General features: G+C 40.9%; 1 protein-coding gene across 1 annotated transcript in view; it reads right to left on the bottom strand.

Moving 5' to 3' along the window:
- Positions 1-20,773, bottom strand: part of Cntn5 (contactin 5) — a 635,441-nt gene that overhangs the window by 15,177 nt on the left and 599,491 nt on the right. Inside the window, exon 19 of the mRNA XM_051199086.1 lies at positions 18,007-18,116. Within this exon, the coding sequence (XP_051055043.1) occupies positions 18,007-18,116 (110 nt within the window). The remainder of the gene's footprint in view (positions 1-18,006; positions 18,117-20,773) is intronic.

Here is a 20,773-nt window from a genome sequence, read left to right as displayed (position 1 = left end):
CGGGGCAGTGTCTATCTAGTCACATTGCCTCAGGTAATTAGGAAGCAGAGAGAGAAAGGAAGTAGGAGAGAGCCAAAAACCTTCAAAGCTCTTCGCTCAGTGACCTGCTTCTTCCAGTGCAGTACCAACCCCTGAGGTCCCACAGACTTCATAAACAATGCTGGGGGCAGAGCGCTCACACACTAAGACTGTGAGGAAATTTTCATATTCAAACTGCAGAGGAGGATTATGGCAGCTTTGTTGGCGAAAGTGATATTTGCCCTAGGTATCATACACCATCCTTGTCACACTGAGGCTTTGGGTCACTTGTTGGATGAGTATGTATAGATGCTGAGTAAACAGATGGAAGTCATTTATTCTCAGGGTCAGCCTTCCATTGTTGTGCTTTGCTTTGCGGACGGAGAACCAACCTTTGCATTTGCCAAGCTCTCTGACATTTTGGGTTCTGGACAGGGTTTTGGTTTGTCTAGGAAGCAGGTGCATGTGGTAGGAAACCACACGTGAGCAGAAGTGGCTTCATTCCAGCCCTTTTGCTGGCAAAAAGAAAGACGTGGAGGCATTTCCCCCCTCTCTCCCTCCCAGCAGTATTAACACTTGATTTGTTGCCTGGTCACTGGCATGGTAGGGCTCTATAATTAGACCCATTGCTTATATGTTGCTAGTTCAAATCAGAGCAGACATGGTGGGATTCTGGACCTGTCAGTAATCACAGGGTCCCTGGGGTAAGGATGACTTTCTTCCTGTCACACTGCAGTAGTCTTGTTGTATCCCTGGTCATCACAAGGGCATTAGCTTCTGACCTTGATGGCCTTCCCGTTTGATCTTGAGAGTCATTCTTGAACTATCTTCCTGCATCGCTGTCTCAATTTGCTAACTGTTCTCATACAATATACCCTTGCATACAGGAAAGTTATTAGTTCTTCACAAGTGAGCTACAATGGAGACATCTGTAGGTATCTCTAATTAATATATAAAAGAGGACTGGTAAAATGATCAAATCTTTTGAGCCAGTCTTTCCAAAGAATTGGAGGAACATACAGTCATGTGAGTGAGCTTTAGAAAAGTAGTTTTCTAAAACCGGAAGCCCTCATCCTGCCTTCAGAGGCTGTTGGCCCCATTATTCCCAAGTCCAAAGCGCAGCTTGTCTTGCTTGGACTCTGAGAATATTCTGAACAGAAGAAAAAGTCCAAGTTATTTTCAAGCTAAGGAGTTGGCTGGAAGTTACTGGCTCAACGAATGCTCATTTTTCTTTTCCAGCAATGCATCTGATTTCCTGGCTTCTGCCTCTGTGTCTCCTAACCAGTTACATTTTTAAAGTATAAGTAAGTATATCTTGATGTAGCCCAGTGATTAAATTAGGCAAAATCTAGATTTTTGTAAAGTTACACAGTTTGGATTTCTAAAGATTGGGTGTTTGATATTCTGAGTAGCCACTATAAAGTTACACACCTCAAATCAAGAACCAAATGTGTGTGTCTTGGACAACCAATACTGATGAAAAGCATTCTGACTACCTGGATTCACACCAAGAAGTTTAGTTCCCCAGAGCGGAATCTAAACACTCATTGTTTACATAAATAATAAAGCATTAACAGGTCAAAGGAGTTATAATTAACAGTGAACTTGTAATTTTTTTACCTTTCAGGTGTGGGAGAGAACAAAAATTTGCAATGAGATATAACTTTTCTTCAGTGAATTTTAAGCCCGGCTTGGGGCTATACAGTAGCAGAAAGTCTCTCTCTCTCTCTCTCTCTCTCTCTCTCTCACTCTCTCTGTCTCTCTCTCTCTCTCACACACACACACACACACACACACACACACACACACACACACACGCTATAAAGCTGGAAGCTTACTCATCTGATTTCTGCCATCAGATATTGTTTCCATAAAATCACAAATCTTGAGTTCCACCTGTGAAATTGTTGTAATGAAGTTAGAAACACCAAAAGAGATAAACATGTAAGAATGGAAACTAGGAGCAAAGTGCAATGGTATACATGGATGATTTGTACATCATTAAAAGTTAAATTAGAAAGATACTCAGTTCCAGCATCATATAGAATCCATTGTTCCATTACCCTCCCAGAATTATGTATTTTATCCCTGTATTTATGTATGTATGCATAGACCTATAATTTTATGTCTCACTTTCATTCCTTGACATTGCTGTACATACTTTCCCATTTTAAAGATATTATATGTGCCTATGACATAGACAATGTGACCAATATTTTATCGTGGTACATTTGAGTAGTTTACAATTATCACTTTTACTCTATTTATTTAATGTACATTTTCTGTGTGTGTGTGTGTGTGTGTGTGTGTGTGTGTGTGTGTGTGTGTGTGTATGTATGCATGCACACTCCGGAGATCTTAGGTTGAGTGGGCACCATCCTCTAATGCTTCTCCATCTCCTTCGCTGATGCAGGCTCTGTCACTCCAAGCCTGATCTCAGTGATCAGTCCAATCTTTTGCCTGCTTTATCTGAGGATCCTACCTCTGCTTTTCAGAGCTGGTTACAGGCAGCTGCCATGTCCATCTGGCATATGCTGGCTTCTGGGATCTGAATTCCATTTGTTTTTGCTTCTCTGAGAGGTGCTCTAAACATCTAGGAATTTACACGGTGCTCCCCACCTTTTGCTTGTGGTGAAAGTGCTGCTGTGGCTAACTCACAGCAGATGCTTTCTGCATGCCATCTTAATTTCCCAGAATAGATCTCAGAAAAGAGTCTATGGGCTTGAAAGTGAGAAGACAATCAAGCCTTCTAATATAAGAATGTCACATTACTTTTCAAAGAGTTTGTACTATTTTTTGTTTCCAAGAGAAACTCATAAATATAAGAACATTTCCATATGGTTAAAAGCTCTCAGCAGACCATGCTATTGAAGCCAGGTTTATATTTAAATCTTACTTTTGGTACATGTAAGCTGCATGTGGGGCAGTTTCCTTAGCCAGTGAGTAGCTGTAAGCCTCTTTATCAATGAGCGAGAGCCCTTGCTTCCCCATCTCTCAGGGATCGCTCTCACAGAGCTTCCAGTTCCTGCAAGGGGCTCTGTTCCTGCTGTTACTTTAAAGTGTTTGCTGCTTGTAATGCATAATATCTTTTTGTTCCTTAATGCTTATTTTGATCTTTTATATTTTCTTATGTTAAAATATTGGTTTTTATTTAAAGTATAACTGGCATACTTATTGTCTGGAAGGAAATGATGATTTTTGTTGTTTTTGTTGAGTGGATGAGATTTTTGTTCAGGGATCTTTTCTACTGTGATATTCTACCTTGTTTGCAGTGACCTGTGTTCAGGAACCCATATTCTTTTATCCTTCACATCCACCCTCTTCTCTCTGCTTTTACAACAGTTTTCTAGTACCTTTACTCAGCATTCCGAGGTCATTTCCTAGGTTTTTACTTTGAAGATTCAATTTAAACATTTAACGATTTAAATATTGTGGCTGGAGGATTGGCCCAGTCAGCGATTGAGAGCCCTGGCTGCATCTCAGAGGACCTGGGTTCACTTTCTAGCACCCAAGCTAGCAGCTTGCAACCATTTTTAATTTCAGTCTTAGGGGATCTAATGCCCTCTCTTAGCTTTCCTGGGCATCAGTCACACATGTGGCACACAGGCATACACTCAGGCTAAACACCCATACACATAAAATAGTAAAATACAATTATTTAGCAGCTTTTTGCTTTTAATGAATAGGCATCTCATTGCTTTTAATGAATAGTTTATTTTGGCAATTTGTATCCATATTTTGATTGTGTTTTCCTCTTATCCTAGGATGTTCTTTGAATATAGAAAAGATTATTCTCACTCATTTCCTGAAAATGTATAACCATGTACTTAAAGTACTTCTGAGTAAAAGATTATCATCTAGCTACTATCTTTCTAACTTCTGTTATCTATCTACCCTTTATCTATCAAACCCTTGTCTGTCATCTATCTACCATCTTTCTATCTTCTACTATCTTTTTAACTACTGTCTATCAACCTATCTATCATATATCAACCAAGTGTCTCATCTCATGTCTATAATACATGCACCATTTTTATATTCATCAAGCTGGCTATTGCATATATTATTTGTCATCTGTTTATCTAATATATTTATCTATCATCTATTTCAATTATCTGCTAGAAGAAACTTCTTGTGTCAGACAGTGAGTTCTGAAAATATACAAAAGTAATATTAAACTGACAGTTTATATTTATGGATATATATTCTCATGTATGCATATACAAATGCGTACTATAGTGGTTAATGAAACAAGATCTTAAGTTGTAAGGGTATGTGGGAGAGTTTAAGAGGAAGAAAGGCAAGTTAAAAATAATGAAATTATAAACTCAAAAATAAAATAAACCAATTTATGTAAAATAAATACTTTTTAATTAAAAAAGAACCTCACAAGTTCATTTTTAATTTTTTTTTTATTTTTATCACCCTATATGATTACCCTTGCATCTTATGCAACTGATTTCAAGAAGATAGAGTATCCTAAGAGGATGTCAAGGCTAGTCTGAGTGAGGAGACTGCATCTCTGAACTACACGTGTTAGACGTTTGGACCACAATGTGTGGGTCAATGCCAGATGCCTGGCTGCCAGCACAGGCCCCGCTCCCTTCTTCCCTGCAACAAAGAGAAATCTCCTCAGGCCTGAACTGAGGCGCAGAGCTTCGCATGCCCGGCCACAGTTTGTTTCAGTGAAGCAAAGATAAAGGAGAAGGAGGCCAGAGGCTATTACATTGCTTGCTTGAACCTAGAAAATAGGATTTTGAGGCCGGGTCATTGCACAAGGATGAAAGGAAAGGAAAACATAGAAAGCTCTGTAATAATTTTACTTCATGCCACTCGCTGGGTTGACAATGAGGTTGTCTGTCTCTTCATGAGTCCATCCTTAAAGAGAATTAGGAAAGGCTGGGTTTCTGTAATCCCAGAGGATCCCCTGGTGTTGCTAAAGAACAGTCATAATTAATGGAAACCGAGGTTACAAGCTGCCTAGCTAGTCATTCTCCACCTGCAGCAGCGTTTCCAAACACTCTAACCTTTTCCTGACCAATGCTCGAATTGCATCCAACATGCCTTCGGCTTATGCACCATTCAATGTCAGCATGTCCTCTGTCTAGGGCTGAAAAGTCCTCTGGACCAGCCGGACCTGCTTCCCACAGAAGATGCATTTGTTTGACTTGGCGAAGGCCAGCTTTCCTCAATTTGTCTGCTCCAGCTTCAGACTGTCCTCTTTCTAGAATTAAGCATATTATCAAACTGGCTCTTCACAGTGGACACTGAGATGGGCTGCCAGGCCATGTGATTACATTATATGCGCATTAGTTGCTCTGTGCCCACAGGTAATTTTATCATAAAGGACACAATTTAATGAATCAAATAAGATACATGAGCAACGTTTAGCGAAAGTTTGAACATTCATGAGGCCGTGGAATAGCGGATATGAAGTGAGGAAGGTGGAAATGTGACAGGGACACCAGTGGCGCCATCACTTACTGAATCAGTGTGTATTTATTTTTCTGAGTAGAGTTGCTTTTACTACTTAAAATCCAGTGAAAGAAGATTGGGTGCACAGAGAATCGAGTTTGTCCTTGATCTGTGTTGTTACTACAGGCAATAGTTTTTGTCCACTCTTTATCAACTTTACTGAATTTTATTTAAAACATCCTTTTTCTCTTGTTTGTATTATTACATCTATTTGCCTAGTGTGCCCTGGTATGCGCAGTCATGTGTTGTGGTCTGTATGAGATGGTAAGAGGACAGCTTGAGGGAGTCCAGTGTCTCTTTCCACCATGTGGATTCTGGGTGACAAACCCAAGCCATTGGTTTGGCAGCAGATACATTCACCTATTCACTATTACTCTGCCACTCTTCACTCATTTTTCAAAATAGAGAAAATTCTGGACATATTTAATTATCAGCACGACGGTGTTTAAATATGCTTTATGATATGACCCACATACTCAAGGGTCTATTAATATGTTTTAATGAAACAAAAGAAGGAAAGTTTTGATCAGAATATTAATGTTTTAGTTAGAAAAATGTGCATTTTGAAAGAATTATGCACTTACTACTATATGATGTACCTATTATATGAAACTCAGAATGCAGTCTTTGACCTGGATATATCAGTAAAAGATCAAAAGGGAGAATCAGAGATACTGAGGTTTATAGAAAGATCCTTTTTATACCAAATAAGCTAGAAAGAGGGAATACCAATGACAAGTGTGGTATTTAACGACTTAGGAAATGAACATAAAGAAAATAAATAATCAAACCTAACTCATTGCGAAGTTTTGGAATGTTTGAAATGTTCGGCACTGAACGTACTCAAAGTGGGCAGAAGGAAGGAGTGAGGGGTGGGGGGAGGTGCAAGTTGCTGGTGCACAGTACATGGCATTGCAGATCCGAGGGATAGCACAAAGACTCCCAAATGAGCAGTGTAGTCTTCACCAACATCCTGAAGCAGTCAACGCCATGACAATCTTTCCTTGAGAAGCTGGAACTGCAGTTAGCCTGGTGTGTGCATGTGGCTATTTTGTTTGAGGGATCTCATTACTCTAGTCCCATTGGCTGTGGTGAGGGAGGTTTGGGCTGGCTTAAGAGCTGGAGGCATGCAAGGGAGAGGTGCTGTAGAAAAAGCAGCTAGGAACAGAAGGGACAGTCAGGAAGTGAAGGAAACATAAAGATGGTAAGACACCACCCTACCACCTGCTTACCCCCTCCCACCCCCGCCCCCTCCTGAGAGTGTGTGCCAAGGGTGCTTTACATTCTGCTGACCTTTGTTATGCTGAGAGGAACACGGGGGTCCTGGGAAAGGAGGAAGGCAGAGGCAAGGTCAGGTGACAGAAAGCCACATCAGGTTTGTGCCCTGTGCTTACTGCTCTTGAACTCCATAAAACTAAAGTCCTCTGTTCAGCTAAAGAATCAGTCATGGCGAAAGAGAAGCCCACAGGGTGAGACAGAAGCTTTGCTAGGTATACATCTCAGAGAGGGTTAATATGAGTCAAGGAAACAAATGTGCACCATTAACAACTAGGGCTAGAACCCAAACATAGAAGGAGGAGGAAAGAAAAGAGAAAATTGGGGAAGAAGAGAATAATAATAATTAATAATAACAATGATAATACAATGGCTAAGAAATGTCTCAGAAATAATGTTCATTGCCCCTACTAAATCAAAACAGCTTTGAATTGTATCTTACCCAGTTTAGAATAACAAAGATAAACAACCTATAATGAATGTTGGAGGGATTGTTGTATGGCGAATGGAACATTTGCTCACTATTGGCACTATGGGATTGTAAACTGACTGACACAGTCCCTCTGAAAATCAGTGTGCAGAATTCTCACAAAGATGACAATGAATCTAACACATGACCCAGTTATACCATGCTTTGGCATGTGCCCAAAAGGATCTACATCCTACTCTACAGATCCTTGCTCATCCAAGTTCATTGCTGCTCTGTTCACACTAGCTAGGGAATGGAAACAACCTAAATATACTTTTTGCATAATTTTAAGAGGTTTACACTCATCTGCATGTATATGCACACATATGTGAGCAGGTGCACACATGGAAGCCAGAGAAGGTGTTGGGTATCTTCAGTTGTCTCTCTCTACTTATCCTTTGAGACAGGGTCTTCACTTGAATCTTGGGCTCAGGTTGTATTGGCTTGGCTAGAAGCTAGCAAGCTGCAGTAGACTTCCTGTTTCTGCCCACTTGGATCAGGGAAATTACAGGCATGTAGGAGATGCCTGGCTTGTTGCATGGATGTTGGGATCTGACCGCTAAAATTCACACAAGCGAATGGAAGCAGGGAGCATCTCTCCACCTCCCCTTTTATATGATGAAGCCAACTACATAACTGCTGAGATTTGCTCTGAAGAGGACTAAGTGGAGTTATCCACAAAGTGGATCATTTCCCAGTTAGCAACTGTTTATGGTGAGTGTCTGAGGATGGGGTTCAGTTGGTGAGATGCTTACCTTGAATCCCTAGGGTCACATACCTGGTTTGATAGCAAAAGCCTGTGATCCCTGAATACAGTGGGTGGAGCTAAGAAGATCAAAAATTCGAGGTCATTCTTGGCTACAGAGCTACTTTAAAGCTAGCTTGGGTTGTGTAAAACCCTGTCTCAAAAACAAACAAACAAACAAGCAAATAAATACATTGTGGAAAAATCTAAGAAATGATTTGCAAAACATTTTGGTACTTTTTGGGCAAGTATATCAGGCAAATAATTGAATAGTCTTGCACATCACTTGAAGTAAAGAATTTCCTCCATGTAGCCCTTCGTGTAGCCCAGGTGAAGTAAAAGCCTCAGAAAACTGAGATTCACTATTGGTTGCTTTTAAAAAGATTTCTGTGGAACTGTCCTTCAATAGGACCAGGAATGGTCAGTTTAAGCACCTGAAATACTACATGTTTTTTTTTGTCTACTGATTTTTGAAATGAACAAACTGTTTTATTTGCTTCACAATCTATGAAAATCCCCAAAGAAGGAAACCTAACAACAATGACACGACAAACATTTGGTTCATATCAGGAGCTGCAGAACTTCAGGAAAGAAAGAATTGGCATCCCCTCACAGGCTAGGTCCTTGCATTCTTATTTTTACATATTTGTAATAAAAGCACAGAGAGTCTGCAAAACAAAAGCCACCCATACACCATACAGAAAAGAAAGCAGGCTTTGTCTTAGCCTTTCACAACTGACTTTGTTTCTGCATCCTCTTCCCTTTAGCTTATATCTGCAATTCCATTTGTACTCTCTCTCCTGATAGACAAATTGAGTGCAATCTGCCTTCCATGGGTTATTGTCAGACAGCACCAGGGCCCATTTGTTTTCATCTTCTGCTCCGATGATTAGCAACCAGATCATAAAATAAACAACAACAATCAGGTTGCTTCTCCCCTTAAGAAATTTCCGCCACAACTTATTTTATAAAGTGCAGCACAATTGGTATCTTTCAGGGCAATCAATAAGCTGAAATGGCTTTAGTGACAAGCCTGAAATGAACTCCTAAGTGGCAGATTCGCCTGAAGCTTAAAAGTGAACACACATGAGTGCTGCACAACGCCCAGGAAGAAGGTCGCCAGGGCTACGACTTAGAGACCACTGTTAAATGGGACCAATTGTCTCATCTTTTGCCTTCCTCTCAATAAGCATTTAGCTCAGATCTGAAACCAAAATACTCAGCATCCGTCTCCCTTCCAAGAACTGGCGCTGTTGCTCGCTTACTATTAAAATGACTCCATCTATAAAAAACAGTATAGTTAAAACTGTTACGACTGGGAAGAATAAAAATAGATGCCATAAACTTGGCAGGCATGGGAGACTTTTTCATAGGCAAAATGAATAACTTTTTTTTATAAGAATTATATCTACTGGAAATAATCCTCTTTCCTATTTCACCCAACAAATAAACTCTTTATTTAAGAAAATAGGGGCTATTTTAGGGACAGAAGTATATGCTCCTGTAAACAGAAACATAAACTTGTGAATGGTACTGGCATGGATTTATCCTTGCCGTTTCTTGAGGGTCAAGATGCTACAGATTCCTAGGATAATTATGGAGATAGGAATCTTATTGCACATAAACTTTCTCAGTATTAGGATGGTGCAGATTGCTAGGACCTGGCCCAGTACCTGCCTTGTGTTAAAGGATGAAAGGAGGAAGTAGCTCGGGTTGCATTTCACCATCCCTGCCAACCTTCTTCCTGATCTTAGGAAACAAGAGAAGGATGATGTAGACTGGCCTGATGGCTTACCCTGATTCCTGCCAGGATGACATCTGCTTTGAATTTGCAGGCTCATAAAAGTTCTATATGTTCTCAGGAGCTTGGGGAATGCTGCTTGAGGATCCGAGGATTCCCATTCAACTGGACTCTTGAGTGCTGGTGAGCTCAAAAATTTAAAACAGAACCTAATAATCTACTTGCATGGGCCAGAGACAGAGATAATATTCCAGATGGGACCGTCATGGTTATTCATGAATTGGAGTTGTTCCAACTTTCAATCAAACTGCATCTCACAGGCTAAAAAATCTCAACATATTTACATGACCATACTTTCTACATTTAATCTTGGTAGCCATAAATTTTCAAGCAACTTGTAAAATTCTCAGATGAGTTGTTCTATGAGACCATCCACCCAACTGTTGAAGCTATTTAAATAATGGTGACTTAGTTACATTTCTATTGCTGTGAAGAGACACCATAATCATGGCAACACTTACAAAGGAAAAACGTTTAATTGGAGTAGCTTACACTTTCAGAGATTTAGTCCATTATCATGATGGTGTGACATGGAAGAAATGCCGGCAGGTGTGGCATGGGAAGAGGAGCTCAGAATCCTATATTTGATTTACAGACAACACAAAGTGGTCTAAGACACTGGGCATGGCTTGAGCATTCATGAGACCTCAGAGCTCCCCCCTCCCCATCGAGACACACTTCCTCCAGCAAGGCCATACCAACTCCAACCAAGCCACACCCCCAATGGTGCCACACCTCATGAACTTGTGGGACTCAATTACATTCAAACTATAATAACTGGATAATTGGTTTTGTGTATTTAGATTTCAGAGGGTGTGGTTTTTCTTGATTGTAAGGTAGAGGACATTTTAGAAACTCAATGAAAGTCAGGGGATTTCTTATCTAGCCTAACAATAACTATTGGAAACTTCTATGAATGGATCACAAAGACAAAGAAAGGATGATAATGCTCCCGTGAACTCAAACCTCTTGACCTTGTCTATCTGCTCTCCCTCCCTCCCTCCCTCTCTCCCTCCCTCCCTCCCTCTCTCCCTCCCTCCCTCCCTCTCTTCTTTCCTTCCTTCCATACCTCCTCCTCCTCCTTTCTTCCTCTGTCTTCTTAAATAAGGTCTCAGTGTGTAGCACTACTTGTAGCTAGCCTGTTACTCACTATGTAGACCAGGCTACCCTTAAGAGTGATTAGTTAACTTAATAACAAAAAACAGAGACTTTGATTGGGATCAAGTACTCAAAAATATTTGAAGGAGTTGGGTAAATTGCAAATGAAAGCTAGCCTTAAGTCAAAATTATTGCTTTATTATTTCTTGAGCTAATTAAGATGCATTGGCAGACTCCTCATAGTACAAAACCAAATGTGAGTAGTGTATTGACAGGGAAACCTAGACTGAGTACCTTGTTGCTACCGTGCACAGCCACACCAGGGGAAAAATAACAAAACCAGGTTGCTACCAAAAGGAGTTACCTGGAGTTAGGACCAAGACCTTACTTTAAAACTGAAACAAAATCCAGAATATAAGAACCAAATGCAACTCAAGAAAATAGAAATCGCCTCACTTGGCAGATTAGAACTTGATTTTGCTTTTTGCTTTGTTTTCTATCTACTTTTGATAGTCTCACTGTGTAGAACAGTTTGAGCTTGAAATAACAATCTTCCACCTTAGCCATCTGAGTGCTAGGTTGGTGGGTAGCAAGCACCACCTTCCATGGCTAGCATGAGCGCTTCACAAGGGCCACCACGGTTGCCCATTCCACTTTCTGGTTTAGCAACCACACTGCACCTGAGCATTGCAGGGCGGTCCTTAATTGTTCGCTGGGTAAGTAACTAAATAATGAACGAGATCCAGACAAAACATCCAGAATGTGAGACCAGGAGTGTCTGAGGTCAGAATTTACCTGACAACTTGAGAACACAATTTCAGTTAGGTGGCAACCAGTTTGGTTCAGAGAGTTAGGGAGTCAGAGGCCAGTGATGGTGTCTTGGCTGAGGAGATGGTAAAGGTTATCAGACCTTGCTGGTCTCATTTTAGCCTTATTTCTTCATGATTTTTGCTAAGGGTAGGTAGCTTTCCTCAATTACTTAAGAAAGAGTTGAAAGAGAAACTACAAAACCTTCAGTATCAAGTGAGTCACCTGTAAATCCAGTTTGTTTGACAATTGAGGTGATAATTATTAATGTCATTCTGTGTATACTAGTGATTCAGCTGTCCATGCTGAACCTGGTAGGAGATTATGCATTTGATGGGAAACATTAAAGGATAGGAATCTGTTCCTGTGGTTTTAGAAATGATTACTTGTCAAACCCCAGTTATCAAATGTATCATGAGGATTTTCTAATGCAAAAGTATGATCTTTGAGCTGTTGGTAAGTGTGGCTAATACAGTTTCCTGCCTTAATTATGCTTATGCTGAATGCTCTGATGCAAAACTATGTACATATGTTGAATCTTGTTCACAATAATTATTGACATAAAAGTGGATAGTTTTAGCTCTCAGTAACATCAGAACACTGTGGCATTATGACAGGGCCTCAGGTAGTTTCACTGTGTGGAAAGATGAAGGTGTCACAGAGGTCTGAATGGGGGTCCCCTCTTCCCAAATCACTGCCGCTAATCTTTATTTAGAGAGCAGTAGTATTATGGGGCTGTTGAGTGTTTACAAGAAAAATGACAGAATTGTTAATGGAAGAGTTATTAATTAAATTTTTACAAACAACTTCTTAACTTCCCAACCCGTGTGTTTGTCTGCCTCATCTGGCATGACATTAAGCAGCCCTAAGCTAAGGCAATCGCTCGCTTCTCCTGTCAGCATTATAGTCTAGTCTTGTTTTATTTATTTATTTATTGTGTGTGAGTATGTGTGTGAGTGTGTGTGTGAGTGTGTGTGTGAGTGTTTGTGTGTGTGAGTGTTGTGAGTTTGTGAATGTGTGTGTGTGAGTGTGTGTGTGAATGTGTGTGTGTGAGTGTATATGAGTTTATGTGTGTGTGAGTGTATGTGTGAGAGTGTTGTGAGTGTGTGAATGTGTGTGTGAATATGTGTGTGAATGTGTGAGTGTATGTGTGAATGTGTGCGTGAGTGTGTGTGTGAGTGTGTGAGTATGTGAGTGTGTGTGTGAGTGTGTGTGTGTGAATGTGTGTGTGTGAGTGTGTGTTTGGGTGAGTGTGTGTGTGAGTGTGTGTGTGAATGTGTGTGTGTGAGTGTGTGTTTGGGTGAGTGTGTGTGAGTGTGTGAGTGTGAGTGTGAATGTGTGAGTGTGTGTGTGAATGTGTGTGAGTGTGTGAGTGTGTGAGTGTGAGTGTGTGAGTGTGTGTGTGTGAATGTGTGTGTGTGAGTGTGTGAGTATGTGAGTGTGTGTGAGTGTGTGTGAGTGTGTGAGTGTGTGTGAGTGTGTGTGTGAGTGTGTGAGTATGTGAGTGTGTGAGTGTGTGTTTGGGTGAGTGTGTGTGAGTGTGTGTGTGAATGTGTGTGAGTGTGTGAGTGTGAGTGTGTGAGTGTGTGTGTGTGAATGTGTGTGTGTGTGAGTGTGTGTGTTATCGGTCAAACCCCTCTTCCTTGCTGGTACTGTCTCTTAGGTGAAGCTTTATAAGGTCTGCCTGCAAACTCCTCTTTGCTTTCCTCTCCTCTCCTCTAGCCTTGCAATTTTCCCTTCGGTCGTTTTCACTTAATTACATGGCTTTCAATGACACTTCTATGCCTTCCACCCTGATCTCTCTGTTACACTCTAAACTCCCATGTCCTGCAGCCTAAGCTGGTCACATCCTTGTATTTCTAACAGAAACTTCAAACTTAATTCAGACAAAATAGAACTCTTCCTTTCTTAGCTGAAAATCTGTTCCCTTGCTTTTTGGAAAATGGCACAATTTACTAATCCAGCAAATGCAGAAATAGTCATTTCTCTCCTGTCCACAAATTCAGCCAGACCACCTCTAAAACCCTCCGCTTTGCACTCACTTTGCAGAGGCTGCATCTGTCTAGCTCCCAGCGGGCCTGCAGCAGGAGGACAGTAATCTCCTCACACTCCCTGGCCTCCCTGTCCTTCTTGTTCCACTCTGTGGAGAAACTGCCTGCTACTTTAAAGCATGTCACGCAGACATGGTCTCTCCCAGTCCTCCTGACTTTTTGCATTGCTACAGTGAAATACCCAGCAGAAGCAACAGTGTGGGAGGAAGGTTTGTTTGGGTGCACAGCTGGCACAGCTGGAGTCTATAGTCCATCACTGTGGGGAAAGCATGGAGGCACCAAGAGGAGGTAGCAGCTCCCCTGCATGGCATCTGCAGTCAGAGTGCAGCAGATGAGTGCTGCCGTTTTGTTTGCTTCCACCTTTTCATGCAGTAAGGAACCCCAGTCCCGTGTCAAAATGCAAGCCCCTATTCCCGGTGGGTTCCCTGTGGAAAAAACTAGGCGCACGCGCGCACGCACACACCCCCCCCCCACACACACACCCCTAGAGCTGTGTTTTCATGTTGGCTCTGAATCTAGTCAAGCTGTCAGGAGGACTGACCACTGATCCTCTGTAAATCACTCCACTAATTTCTGCTGCCTCCGAAGCTGGGCTCTGTCATCTGTGTGTTTCTACACAACCTGGTCTCTGCACAGCCATTTACTTCTAATTCGATGCATGCCATTGCCCACTGGCTTCCCCCTTCTGCTTCTTTCTGTTCTTTCAGGAACTAAGTTGGCTCTGCCTTTGTCTTTTTTGAAGTTAAAACAAAAGTTTTCAAATAGCATATTTTAATCACAATTTCCCCTCCCTTAGCTCCTCCCAGGCTCTTCCCCCACAAGCCTACCCACCCCTCTTCATGTTTTCTCTCTCTTTCTCAACCTCTGCAACCACACAAGAAAGAAAATCAAAACAAACAAACAGGCCCAATAAACCAAAATACTAACCCCAAACAAAGAGTGTGCAATAACAACCTGGAGTCCATTGTTTATGTTGGTATGAGACCTGTCCTGAAGTATAGAGAAAACTGATTTTACCTCTCCCAGAAGGTATCAGTTACAAATAACATCTTTGTTAGGGGTGGGTTTTGTATTCACTTTTTCTTCTCTGTTTGAATTTCAACCCAGTCTTATGACATTTATTTGTTGATTTGTTTATATAATCTTTAATTTACTCTTTCTCCATTATAGTGTGGCATTCATAAGCCTAATCTGCCTTTTACACACTCTCATTCAAGAAAAATAGGAGGAGCCACCAAATACATTGTCATTTGCATTTCCCAAAAAGTCCTAGTAATTTGGAAGTTTATACATTGCAGTAAAATTTGAACTGTGTGCTAGAAAATTAAATATAAGACACATATATGTGTATAAAAACTAAAAGAAATCTTCTCATTTTGGTAACAAAGGCTCCTGTTCAAAATTCCTGTTTTGTTAACATGTTCCTCATTCTAGCATTAGTAAACAAAGCTAGAACATGGCAGGATCCGAGTGGAGGAGATAGGGAGATGACGAAATATGTGTATGATTTAGTCATCATTTGTTGACATTTTTAGTAGCAGAGATCTATGGGGAGAAGAGGAGAATAGGCTTGGCTGGACAGAAGTGCATGTAGCTTTAAGGAAGGAAGAATGGAGAAAAGAGAGGTTGGGTGTGAATACTTATAGTCATAAGTTGACCTGTATCTATCCAACAATGAAGCAGAGCAAGTCAGAGTCATGGTTGAATATGTTTCACTTATACTAACAGGTAATGTCATACTTGACCATTGAAATTTGTATTTTGTTCATCTTCTGTTTAAAAAAAAATGTGCTGGGTTCTATAAGAAAGAAGCCTAAACAAGGCTCTGGAAGTAAGCCATAAGCAGTACCATGGCCTTTGCATCAGACCCTGCCTCCAGGTTGCTGCCCTGCTTGAATTCCTGCCCTGCCTTCCTTGAAGATAATGAGCAGTGATATGCAAGTGTAAGCCAAAGGACCAAAGGACCGTTTCCTCCCCAATGTGGTTTGTCCATGATATTTCATTGCATCAAAAACAACCCTAACTAAGACATCTGGTTTGACTGTGTGCATGCATATTTGGTGTGCATGCATGTGTGTCTGTATGCGTGAAGGCCTGGGATCATTATTGATTGCTTTCACTTTATTCAGGGAGGCATCATCTTTCATTGAAATCGGAGCTTGCAGATTCATCTTGCTAGTTAGTTTGTCTTGGGGTCTCTGTCTCTCTGCCTTCTGGGCTGGTCCCCTCATTCACTTGACATTAACAGATTATGGGGATTCTAAATCTGGTCCTCACAGCTTTGATGGTGTCATTTCCAAGCCCATAGTTCCTTAACTTTAAAATTTATTTTGTAATGTATGATAGAATGAATGTGAATATGCTCGTGGAGTCTTTCCTGTTTAAACTTTTCAGAATTTAGTTTAAAAATACAGCCAGCCATGGTGTTGCTCCTTCCCGGATCTGTATCACCTTGACCAGCTTGTAATCAATCACTGAGCGCATGGCCATTCATGGCTGTGAAACTTTGCCATTCTGAAGGAGACAGGCTGAGCAAAGACATGATGCTCCAACAAAAGCCTCACTTTCCGGCCAGCCTTGACCAACAAGACACCAGCGTCTCTCAGCAAGTCTGTTCATCTCTGCTGTACTATCTGGAGATGTAACATCTTTCTGTGATTTTTTTGAAAGTCCTCCTGTGTTGCTTAGGGCTGGTGGCCTGAGTAGGTGGTATTTAAGGTGTGTGCCATTGGACTTGGTTTTGACTTGGCCTTTTTAAATTTTTAGCAGCATTTGGGTCAGTGGCATATTCTTGATCTTTTGAAATTTCTCTCCGGGGTCCAGAATTTCTTCTTAGCATGTTTGGTCAGACCCTTTTCTTGTATTGAGCATTAGGTCATAGGATAGCACAGGGCTCAGTTTCTATGTAACCTCTTTGTAGTGAGGTAGTCCTTCTGTAGCACTGACCACGCCCATTGGGGGGTGGAGCGATGGGCGGAGGTGACCTGAGGAGGAGGTCGGAGGGGGCCAGGAAGGCGCTCTCTTTCTGGCGTGACTCGGACAGGAGAGGATCGGGTTGAATTTCCTGGTGTTCATCTGTCTAGGTTGTAAGTTATTTCTCCCTGAATAAACATCTATTCGGCCTATTTGTTTATCCTGACCCTTATTTACCGCAATACCTCTTTATTAGCGTTCAGTGACCACAGCCAGTCCAAGATTAAAGCATAATTTAATAGGTTGAGTCTTCAGAGTGACAGACTGCTCAGTCCTTAATCTTCTAGAAATAAGGAAGACTAGGGGGATGTAGCTCAGTTGCTAGACTGGTTGCCTAGCATGTTCAAAGCACTGGTTTGATTCTTAATACCACACAAGCAAAGTGTGGTGGTGAATGCTTGTAACCCCTACACTTCAGAGGTGGAGGAGTCCTCTTCAGCTTCTTAGGGAGTTGAAACCAGTTCCGGGATACATGATCTCTTGTCTCAGACAAAATAATACAATCATTTAACAACAATAATAACAGCATAACAACAGATAGCTGCAGAAATAAAGAAGTCTTACAAAGCTAAACATCCAAAGCAGAATCTTTGACTTCTGTGTGTCAGTTATCCAGTGTGTTAGGTCATACAGACCTTGGATTATCCTTGGTTTCCTTTCCATAGCCCAGAGCCAATTCAGTCTTGCTTCTAGTTGAAGTAATGGTCCATTTCTCATCAGTTCCAGAAGACAACAGCCTTGTTCATACCTGATTGGGCCAGCTGCTACTCTATTCTTCTGGAGTTCTCCTCTGAAGTCTGCCCTCTCCACTCTAGACCAAGAGGCTTTCTAATACAAGACAGATCTTGATATCAACGCTCCACTGAAAAATGCTTTTAGGGCTGTCCCTGTACTTAAGCTAGAATATTCAAGATCACAGGTAACCCACAATCCTTCAGTTGATTGCAGACTAAAGCTTTATGATGTCACTGACTTGATATGGCATATTCAGGATTATAAGGTTGTTATTTCTGTCTGAAAATAGTAAAAGTAAGTAAATACCTACCCATAGGTATTATTGGTTTGTCTAAAACTCCATTTTATTTCCTTTTCTATTTTTGCACAGTAGTGTGGAAACTACAAAAAGTAAGCCCACTAATGAGAGGCAAAATACTTGTTGGGGGAACAGTGTTTCTTTATCACAGAGCAAAGTTTCACAGGAATATGGTTCTGGTGAAGAATCATTGAAGCATCTCTTTAGCAGGACGCAATGCCAGAAAAATAAAAGGCTTATTTTATATAATTCTGTTCATACCTCAAATCCCTGTGGCCTTCCAAGACTCTCCTTAATATGTTTCCATGTAACAAAAATCTCTGACACAGACACACTCGTCGCCTTGACATCAGTGGGTGCAGCAGTGGGCTCTGTAGGAAGAGAGGTGAAGGTGATGAGTCACAGTCCCCACATTATCTCTTCAAGCACTGCTCTGGGGTCTCTTACCTGCTCATGTCTTCTTGACTCATTTTTGAATGATAGGTTGTGACGTTGTGAAAAAACACTAGATTAGAAGCTGATCTACTTGGTATTTGATTTGGGTCAATTTACATTAGAATCTTACCAATAACCAGTGATAAATCTAGAATACTGAGGAGAGAAGGCCTTTATCCTTGAGTCTGGGAGGGCATTTCTTGGAAAAGAGAATAATCTGAGTTACGGTGCCTGCCAGGCCACTCTAGCAACAAAGACCGTCAGCTGGAATTGGTAGGTTTATTTATTTATTTGTTTAATTGCATTGGGGGCAAAGTTATGAAAACAACCCAGCTGTCCATCCACAGAGGGACGGAGAATGTGGCATTTATTCATGATAACGGTTATACCTGGAGATGATCATACACAGTTTCCTGTCTCAGAAAGACAAATATAACCTTTTCCCCCTCATTTGGAAGTTGTGAACTCATACAAACATGAGATTTTATTTGTACTGATGGCATGAAAATGGAAGGAAAACTCTCTGGGAAATAATAGACACCAATGGGAAGGGAGAGAGAGTTGGGGAGAAAGGGACAGATAGATGTGTTTTCAAGTGTACATAATCCACTTGTGGGAAGATGACCTTATTTACACTGCATAAAGAAAGACAATGCCTCTGGGGATGCTTTGCCTGTAAGAAACTATAGTCATTGCTGATTGTACAGTGTATGCATGTGTTCCGAGTATGACACGGTATCCTGATGCTATGAGTAGATTCTATGTTGAGTTAAACATTTAACAAACAATACCCAAAACCCCTACTGGTATTTAGCTACCTTCTGACAAATTATTTTTCCATCTTTGAATACCAAATTCTTTCATATGTAATAATATGTAATAAGGGAATAAGAAAAGCATCATCCAAACCAGGAACAGTGATAAATTCCCGTGATTACTGCATTTCAGCAGGTGAGACAGGAGGGCCACAAGTTCAAAGCCAGCCTGTTCTACATAGTTAACACAAGACAAGCCAAGGTTTCACAGCAAGAGACTAGCTCAAAATCCAAAATTAACAAACAAGAAAGTATGGCATCACATACTTTAGATTTAGTCTTCTAGAATGTCTAGTCCTGTAGTTAACCATGTTCATTCACAAAAGTTATTATGGTAATACTATATTTACCTTGTGTAATCAAAGAGGGAATCTAAGTTTTATTAGCTGTTTTGCCACAAAACTCAATTTCTATGATAATGGAAATTTATATTATATACCCTGATATTTAAAAGGCATTCATTGGCTTTATGACAGGTACAGACAGAGTAGAAGAGTCCCTGAAGGTCTCAGTGCTGTTGCTCAAAAACAGGTCTCCATTTGTTTCTATGCTCAGTGACCTTTCACACCATGTTTTTCTATTACACAGTGTCTGACTGACATCCATCAAGAAGTGCATTTTCTTTGACATCACATGGTATATGAGCAAGGAAATATTTCTAGCTTTGACATGGCTGAATCATAAATACCGTCACAAACACATGTTAACTGAAATGGTAGAATAAAGGTCACAGATTAGGTCAAACAGTTCTGTACAGATTATTTTTTTTAAAAAAAAATCTGTGCTATACAAGTTGTGGAGACTTTTGTACTAACTTCAAATTAATATCTCCACCCCACCCCTACTGTCCCCAAACCCCAGGTTCAGGAAAATATACAGCAAAGACATGATTGTAAAGAACACCTTTCAAAAGGCACAGTGAGGTACCTAGAGTAAGTATGACTGTTTTCTAAAATCTTGCCTTAGCTATGAGGAAACAGTTACATGTCTATGTAGATGCTTTTGAATATTACTGATTTAAAGATGCCGGTCCAGTGCCTGGAGTGACAGTATAAGCACCAATGCTTGCAGTGGAGGGGTAGAGACTGGAAGATCAAAGTGAGTTCCAGATGGGACACATTGCTTCCTGGCCAGCTTGTGATCTAAGAGATCCATCTCAAAATGAACACATATAAATAAATGAATGAATACAATCATTCAAAAGGCACCTATCTATTCATAGCTGTAAAGCCTGTAAAAGACTTTTCTAGACATTTGTACTAAGAAATGGTTTACTTTTGGTAGTCTCAGACTGAACTTTGTATGCTGGGACTACAGAGATGGCTGTTCAGTGAAGTACATGCACTGCTCCTAGAGAGGACTTGAGTTTGGTTCTCAGCACCCACATCAGACAACTTACAATTCCCCATCACTCTAGTCCCAGGAAGTCTGACAGCCTTTCCTGGATTCCTTGTGTACTCTCATATGCACAAACTCATACACACACACACACACACACACACACACACACACACACACATATACAGACAAACAAATACACACACACAGAAACATACACATGGACAGGCACACAGACACAGAGATACACACATACACACACACACTCAGGAACACACACACAGAGGCATAGACACACACACACACACACACAGACAAACTAATGCACACACAGACACACACATATAGACAGGCACACAGACACAGAGATAGATACAAATACACACTCAGGAACACACACACAGAGGTACACACACACACACACACATACATAGACAGCA

The sequence above is a fragment of the Phodopus roborovskii genome, unplaced genomic scaffold (assembly GCF_943737965.1).
Source record: "Phodopus roborovskii unplaced genomic scaffold, PHOROB, whole genome shotgun sequence".
NCBI lineage: Eukaryota > Metazoa > Chordata > Mammalia > Rodentia > Cricetidae > Phodopus > Phodopus roborovskii.
The sequence above is the reverse complement of the archived record's forward strand: the minus strand, read 5'-3'. Positions and strand labels throughout refer to the sequence as shown.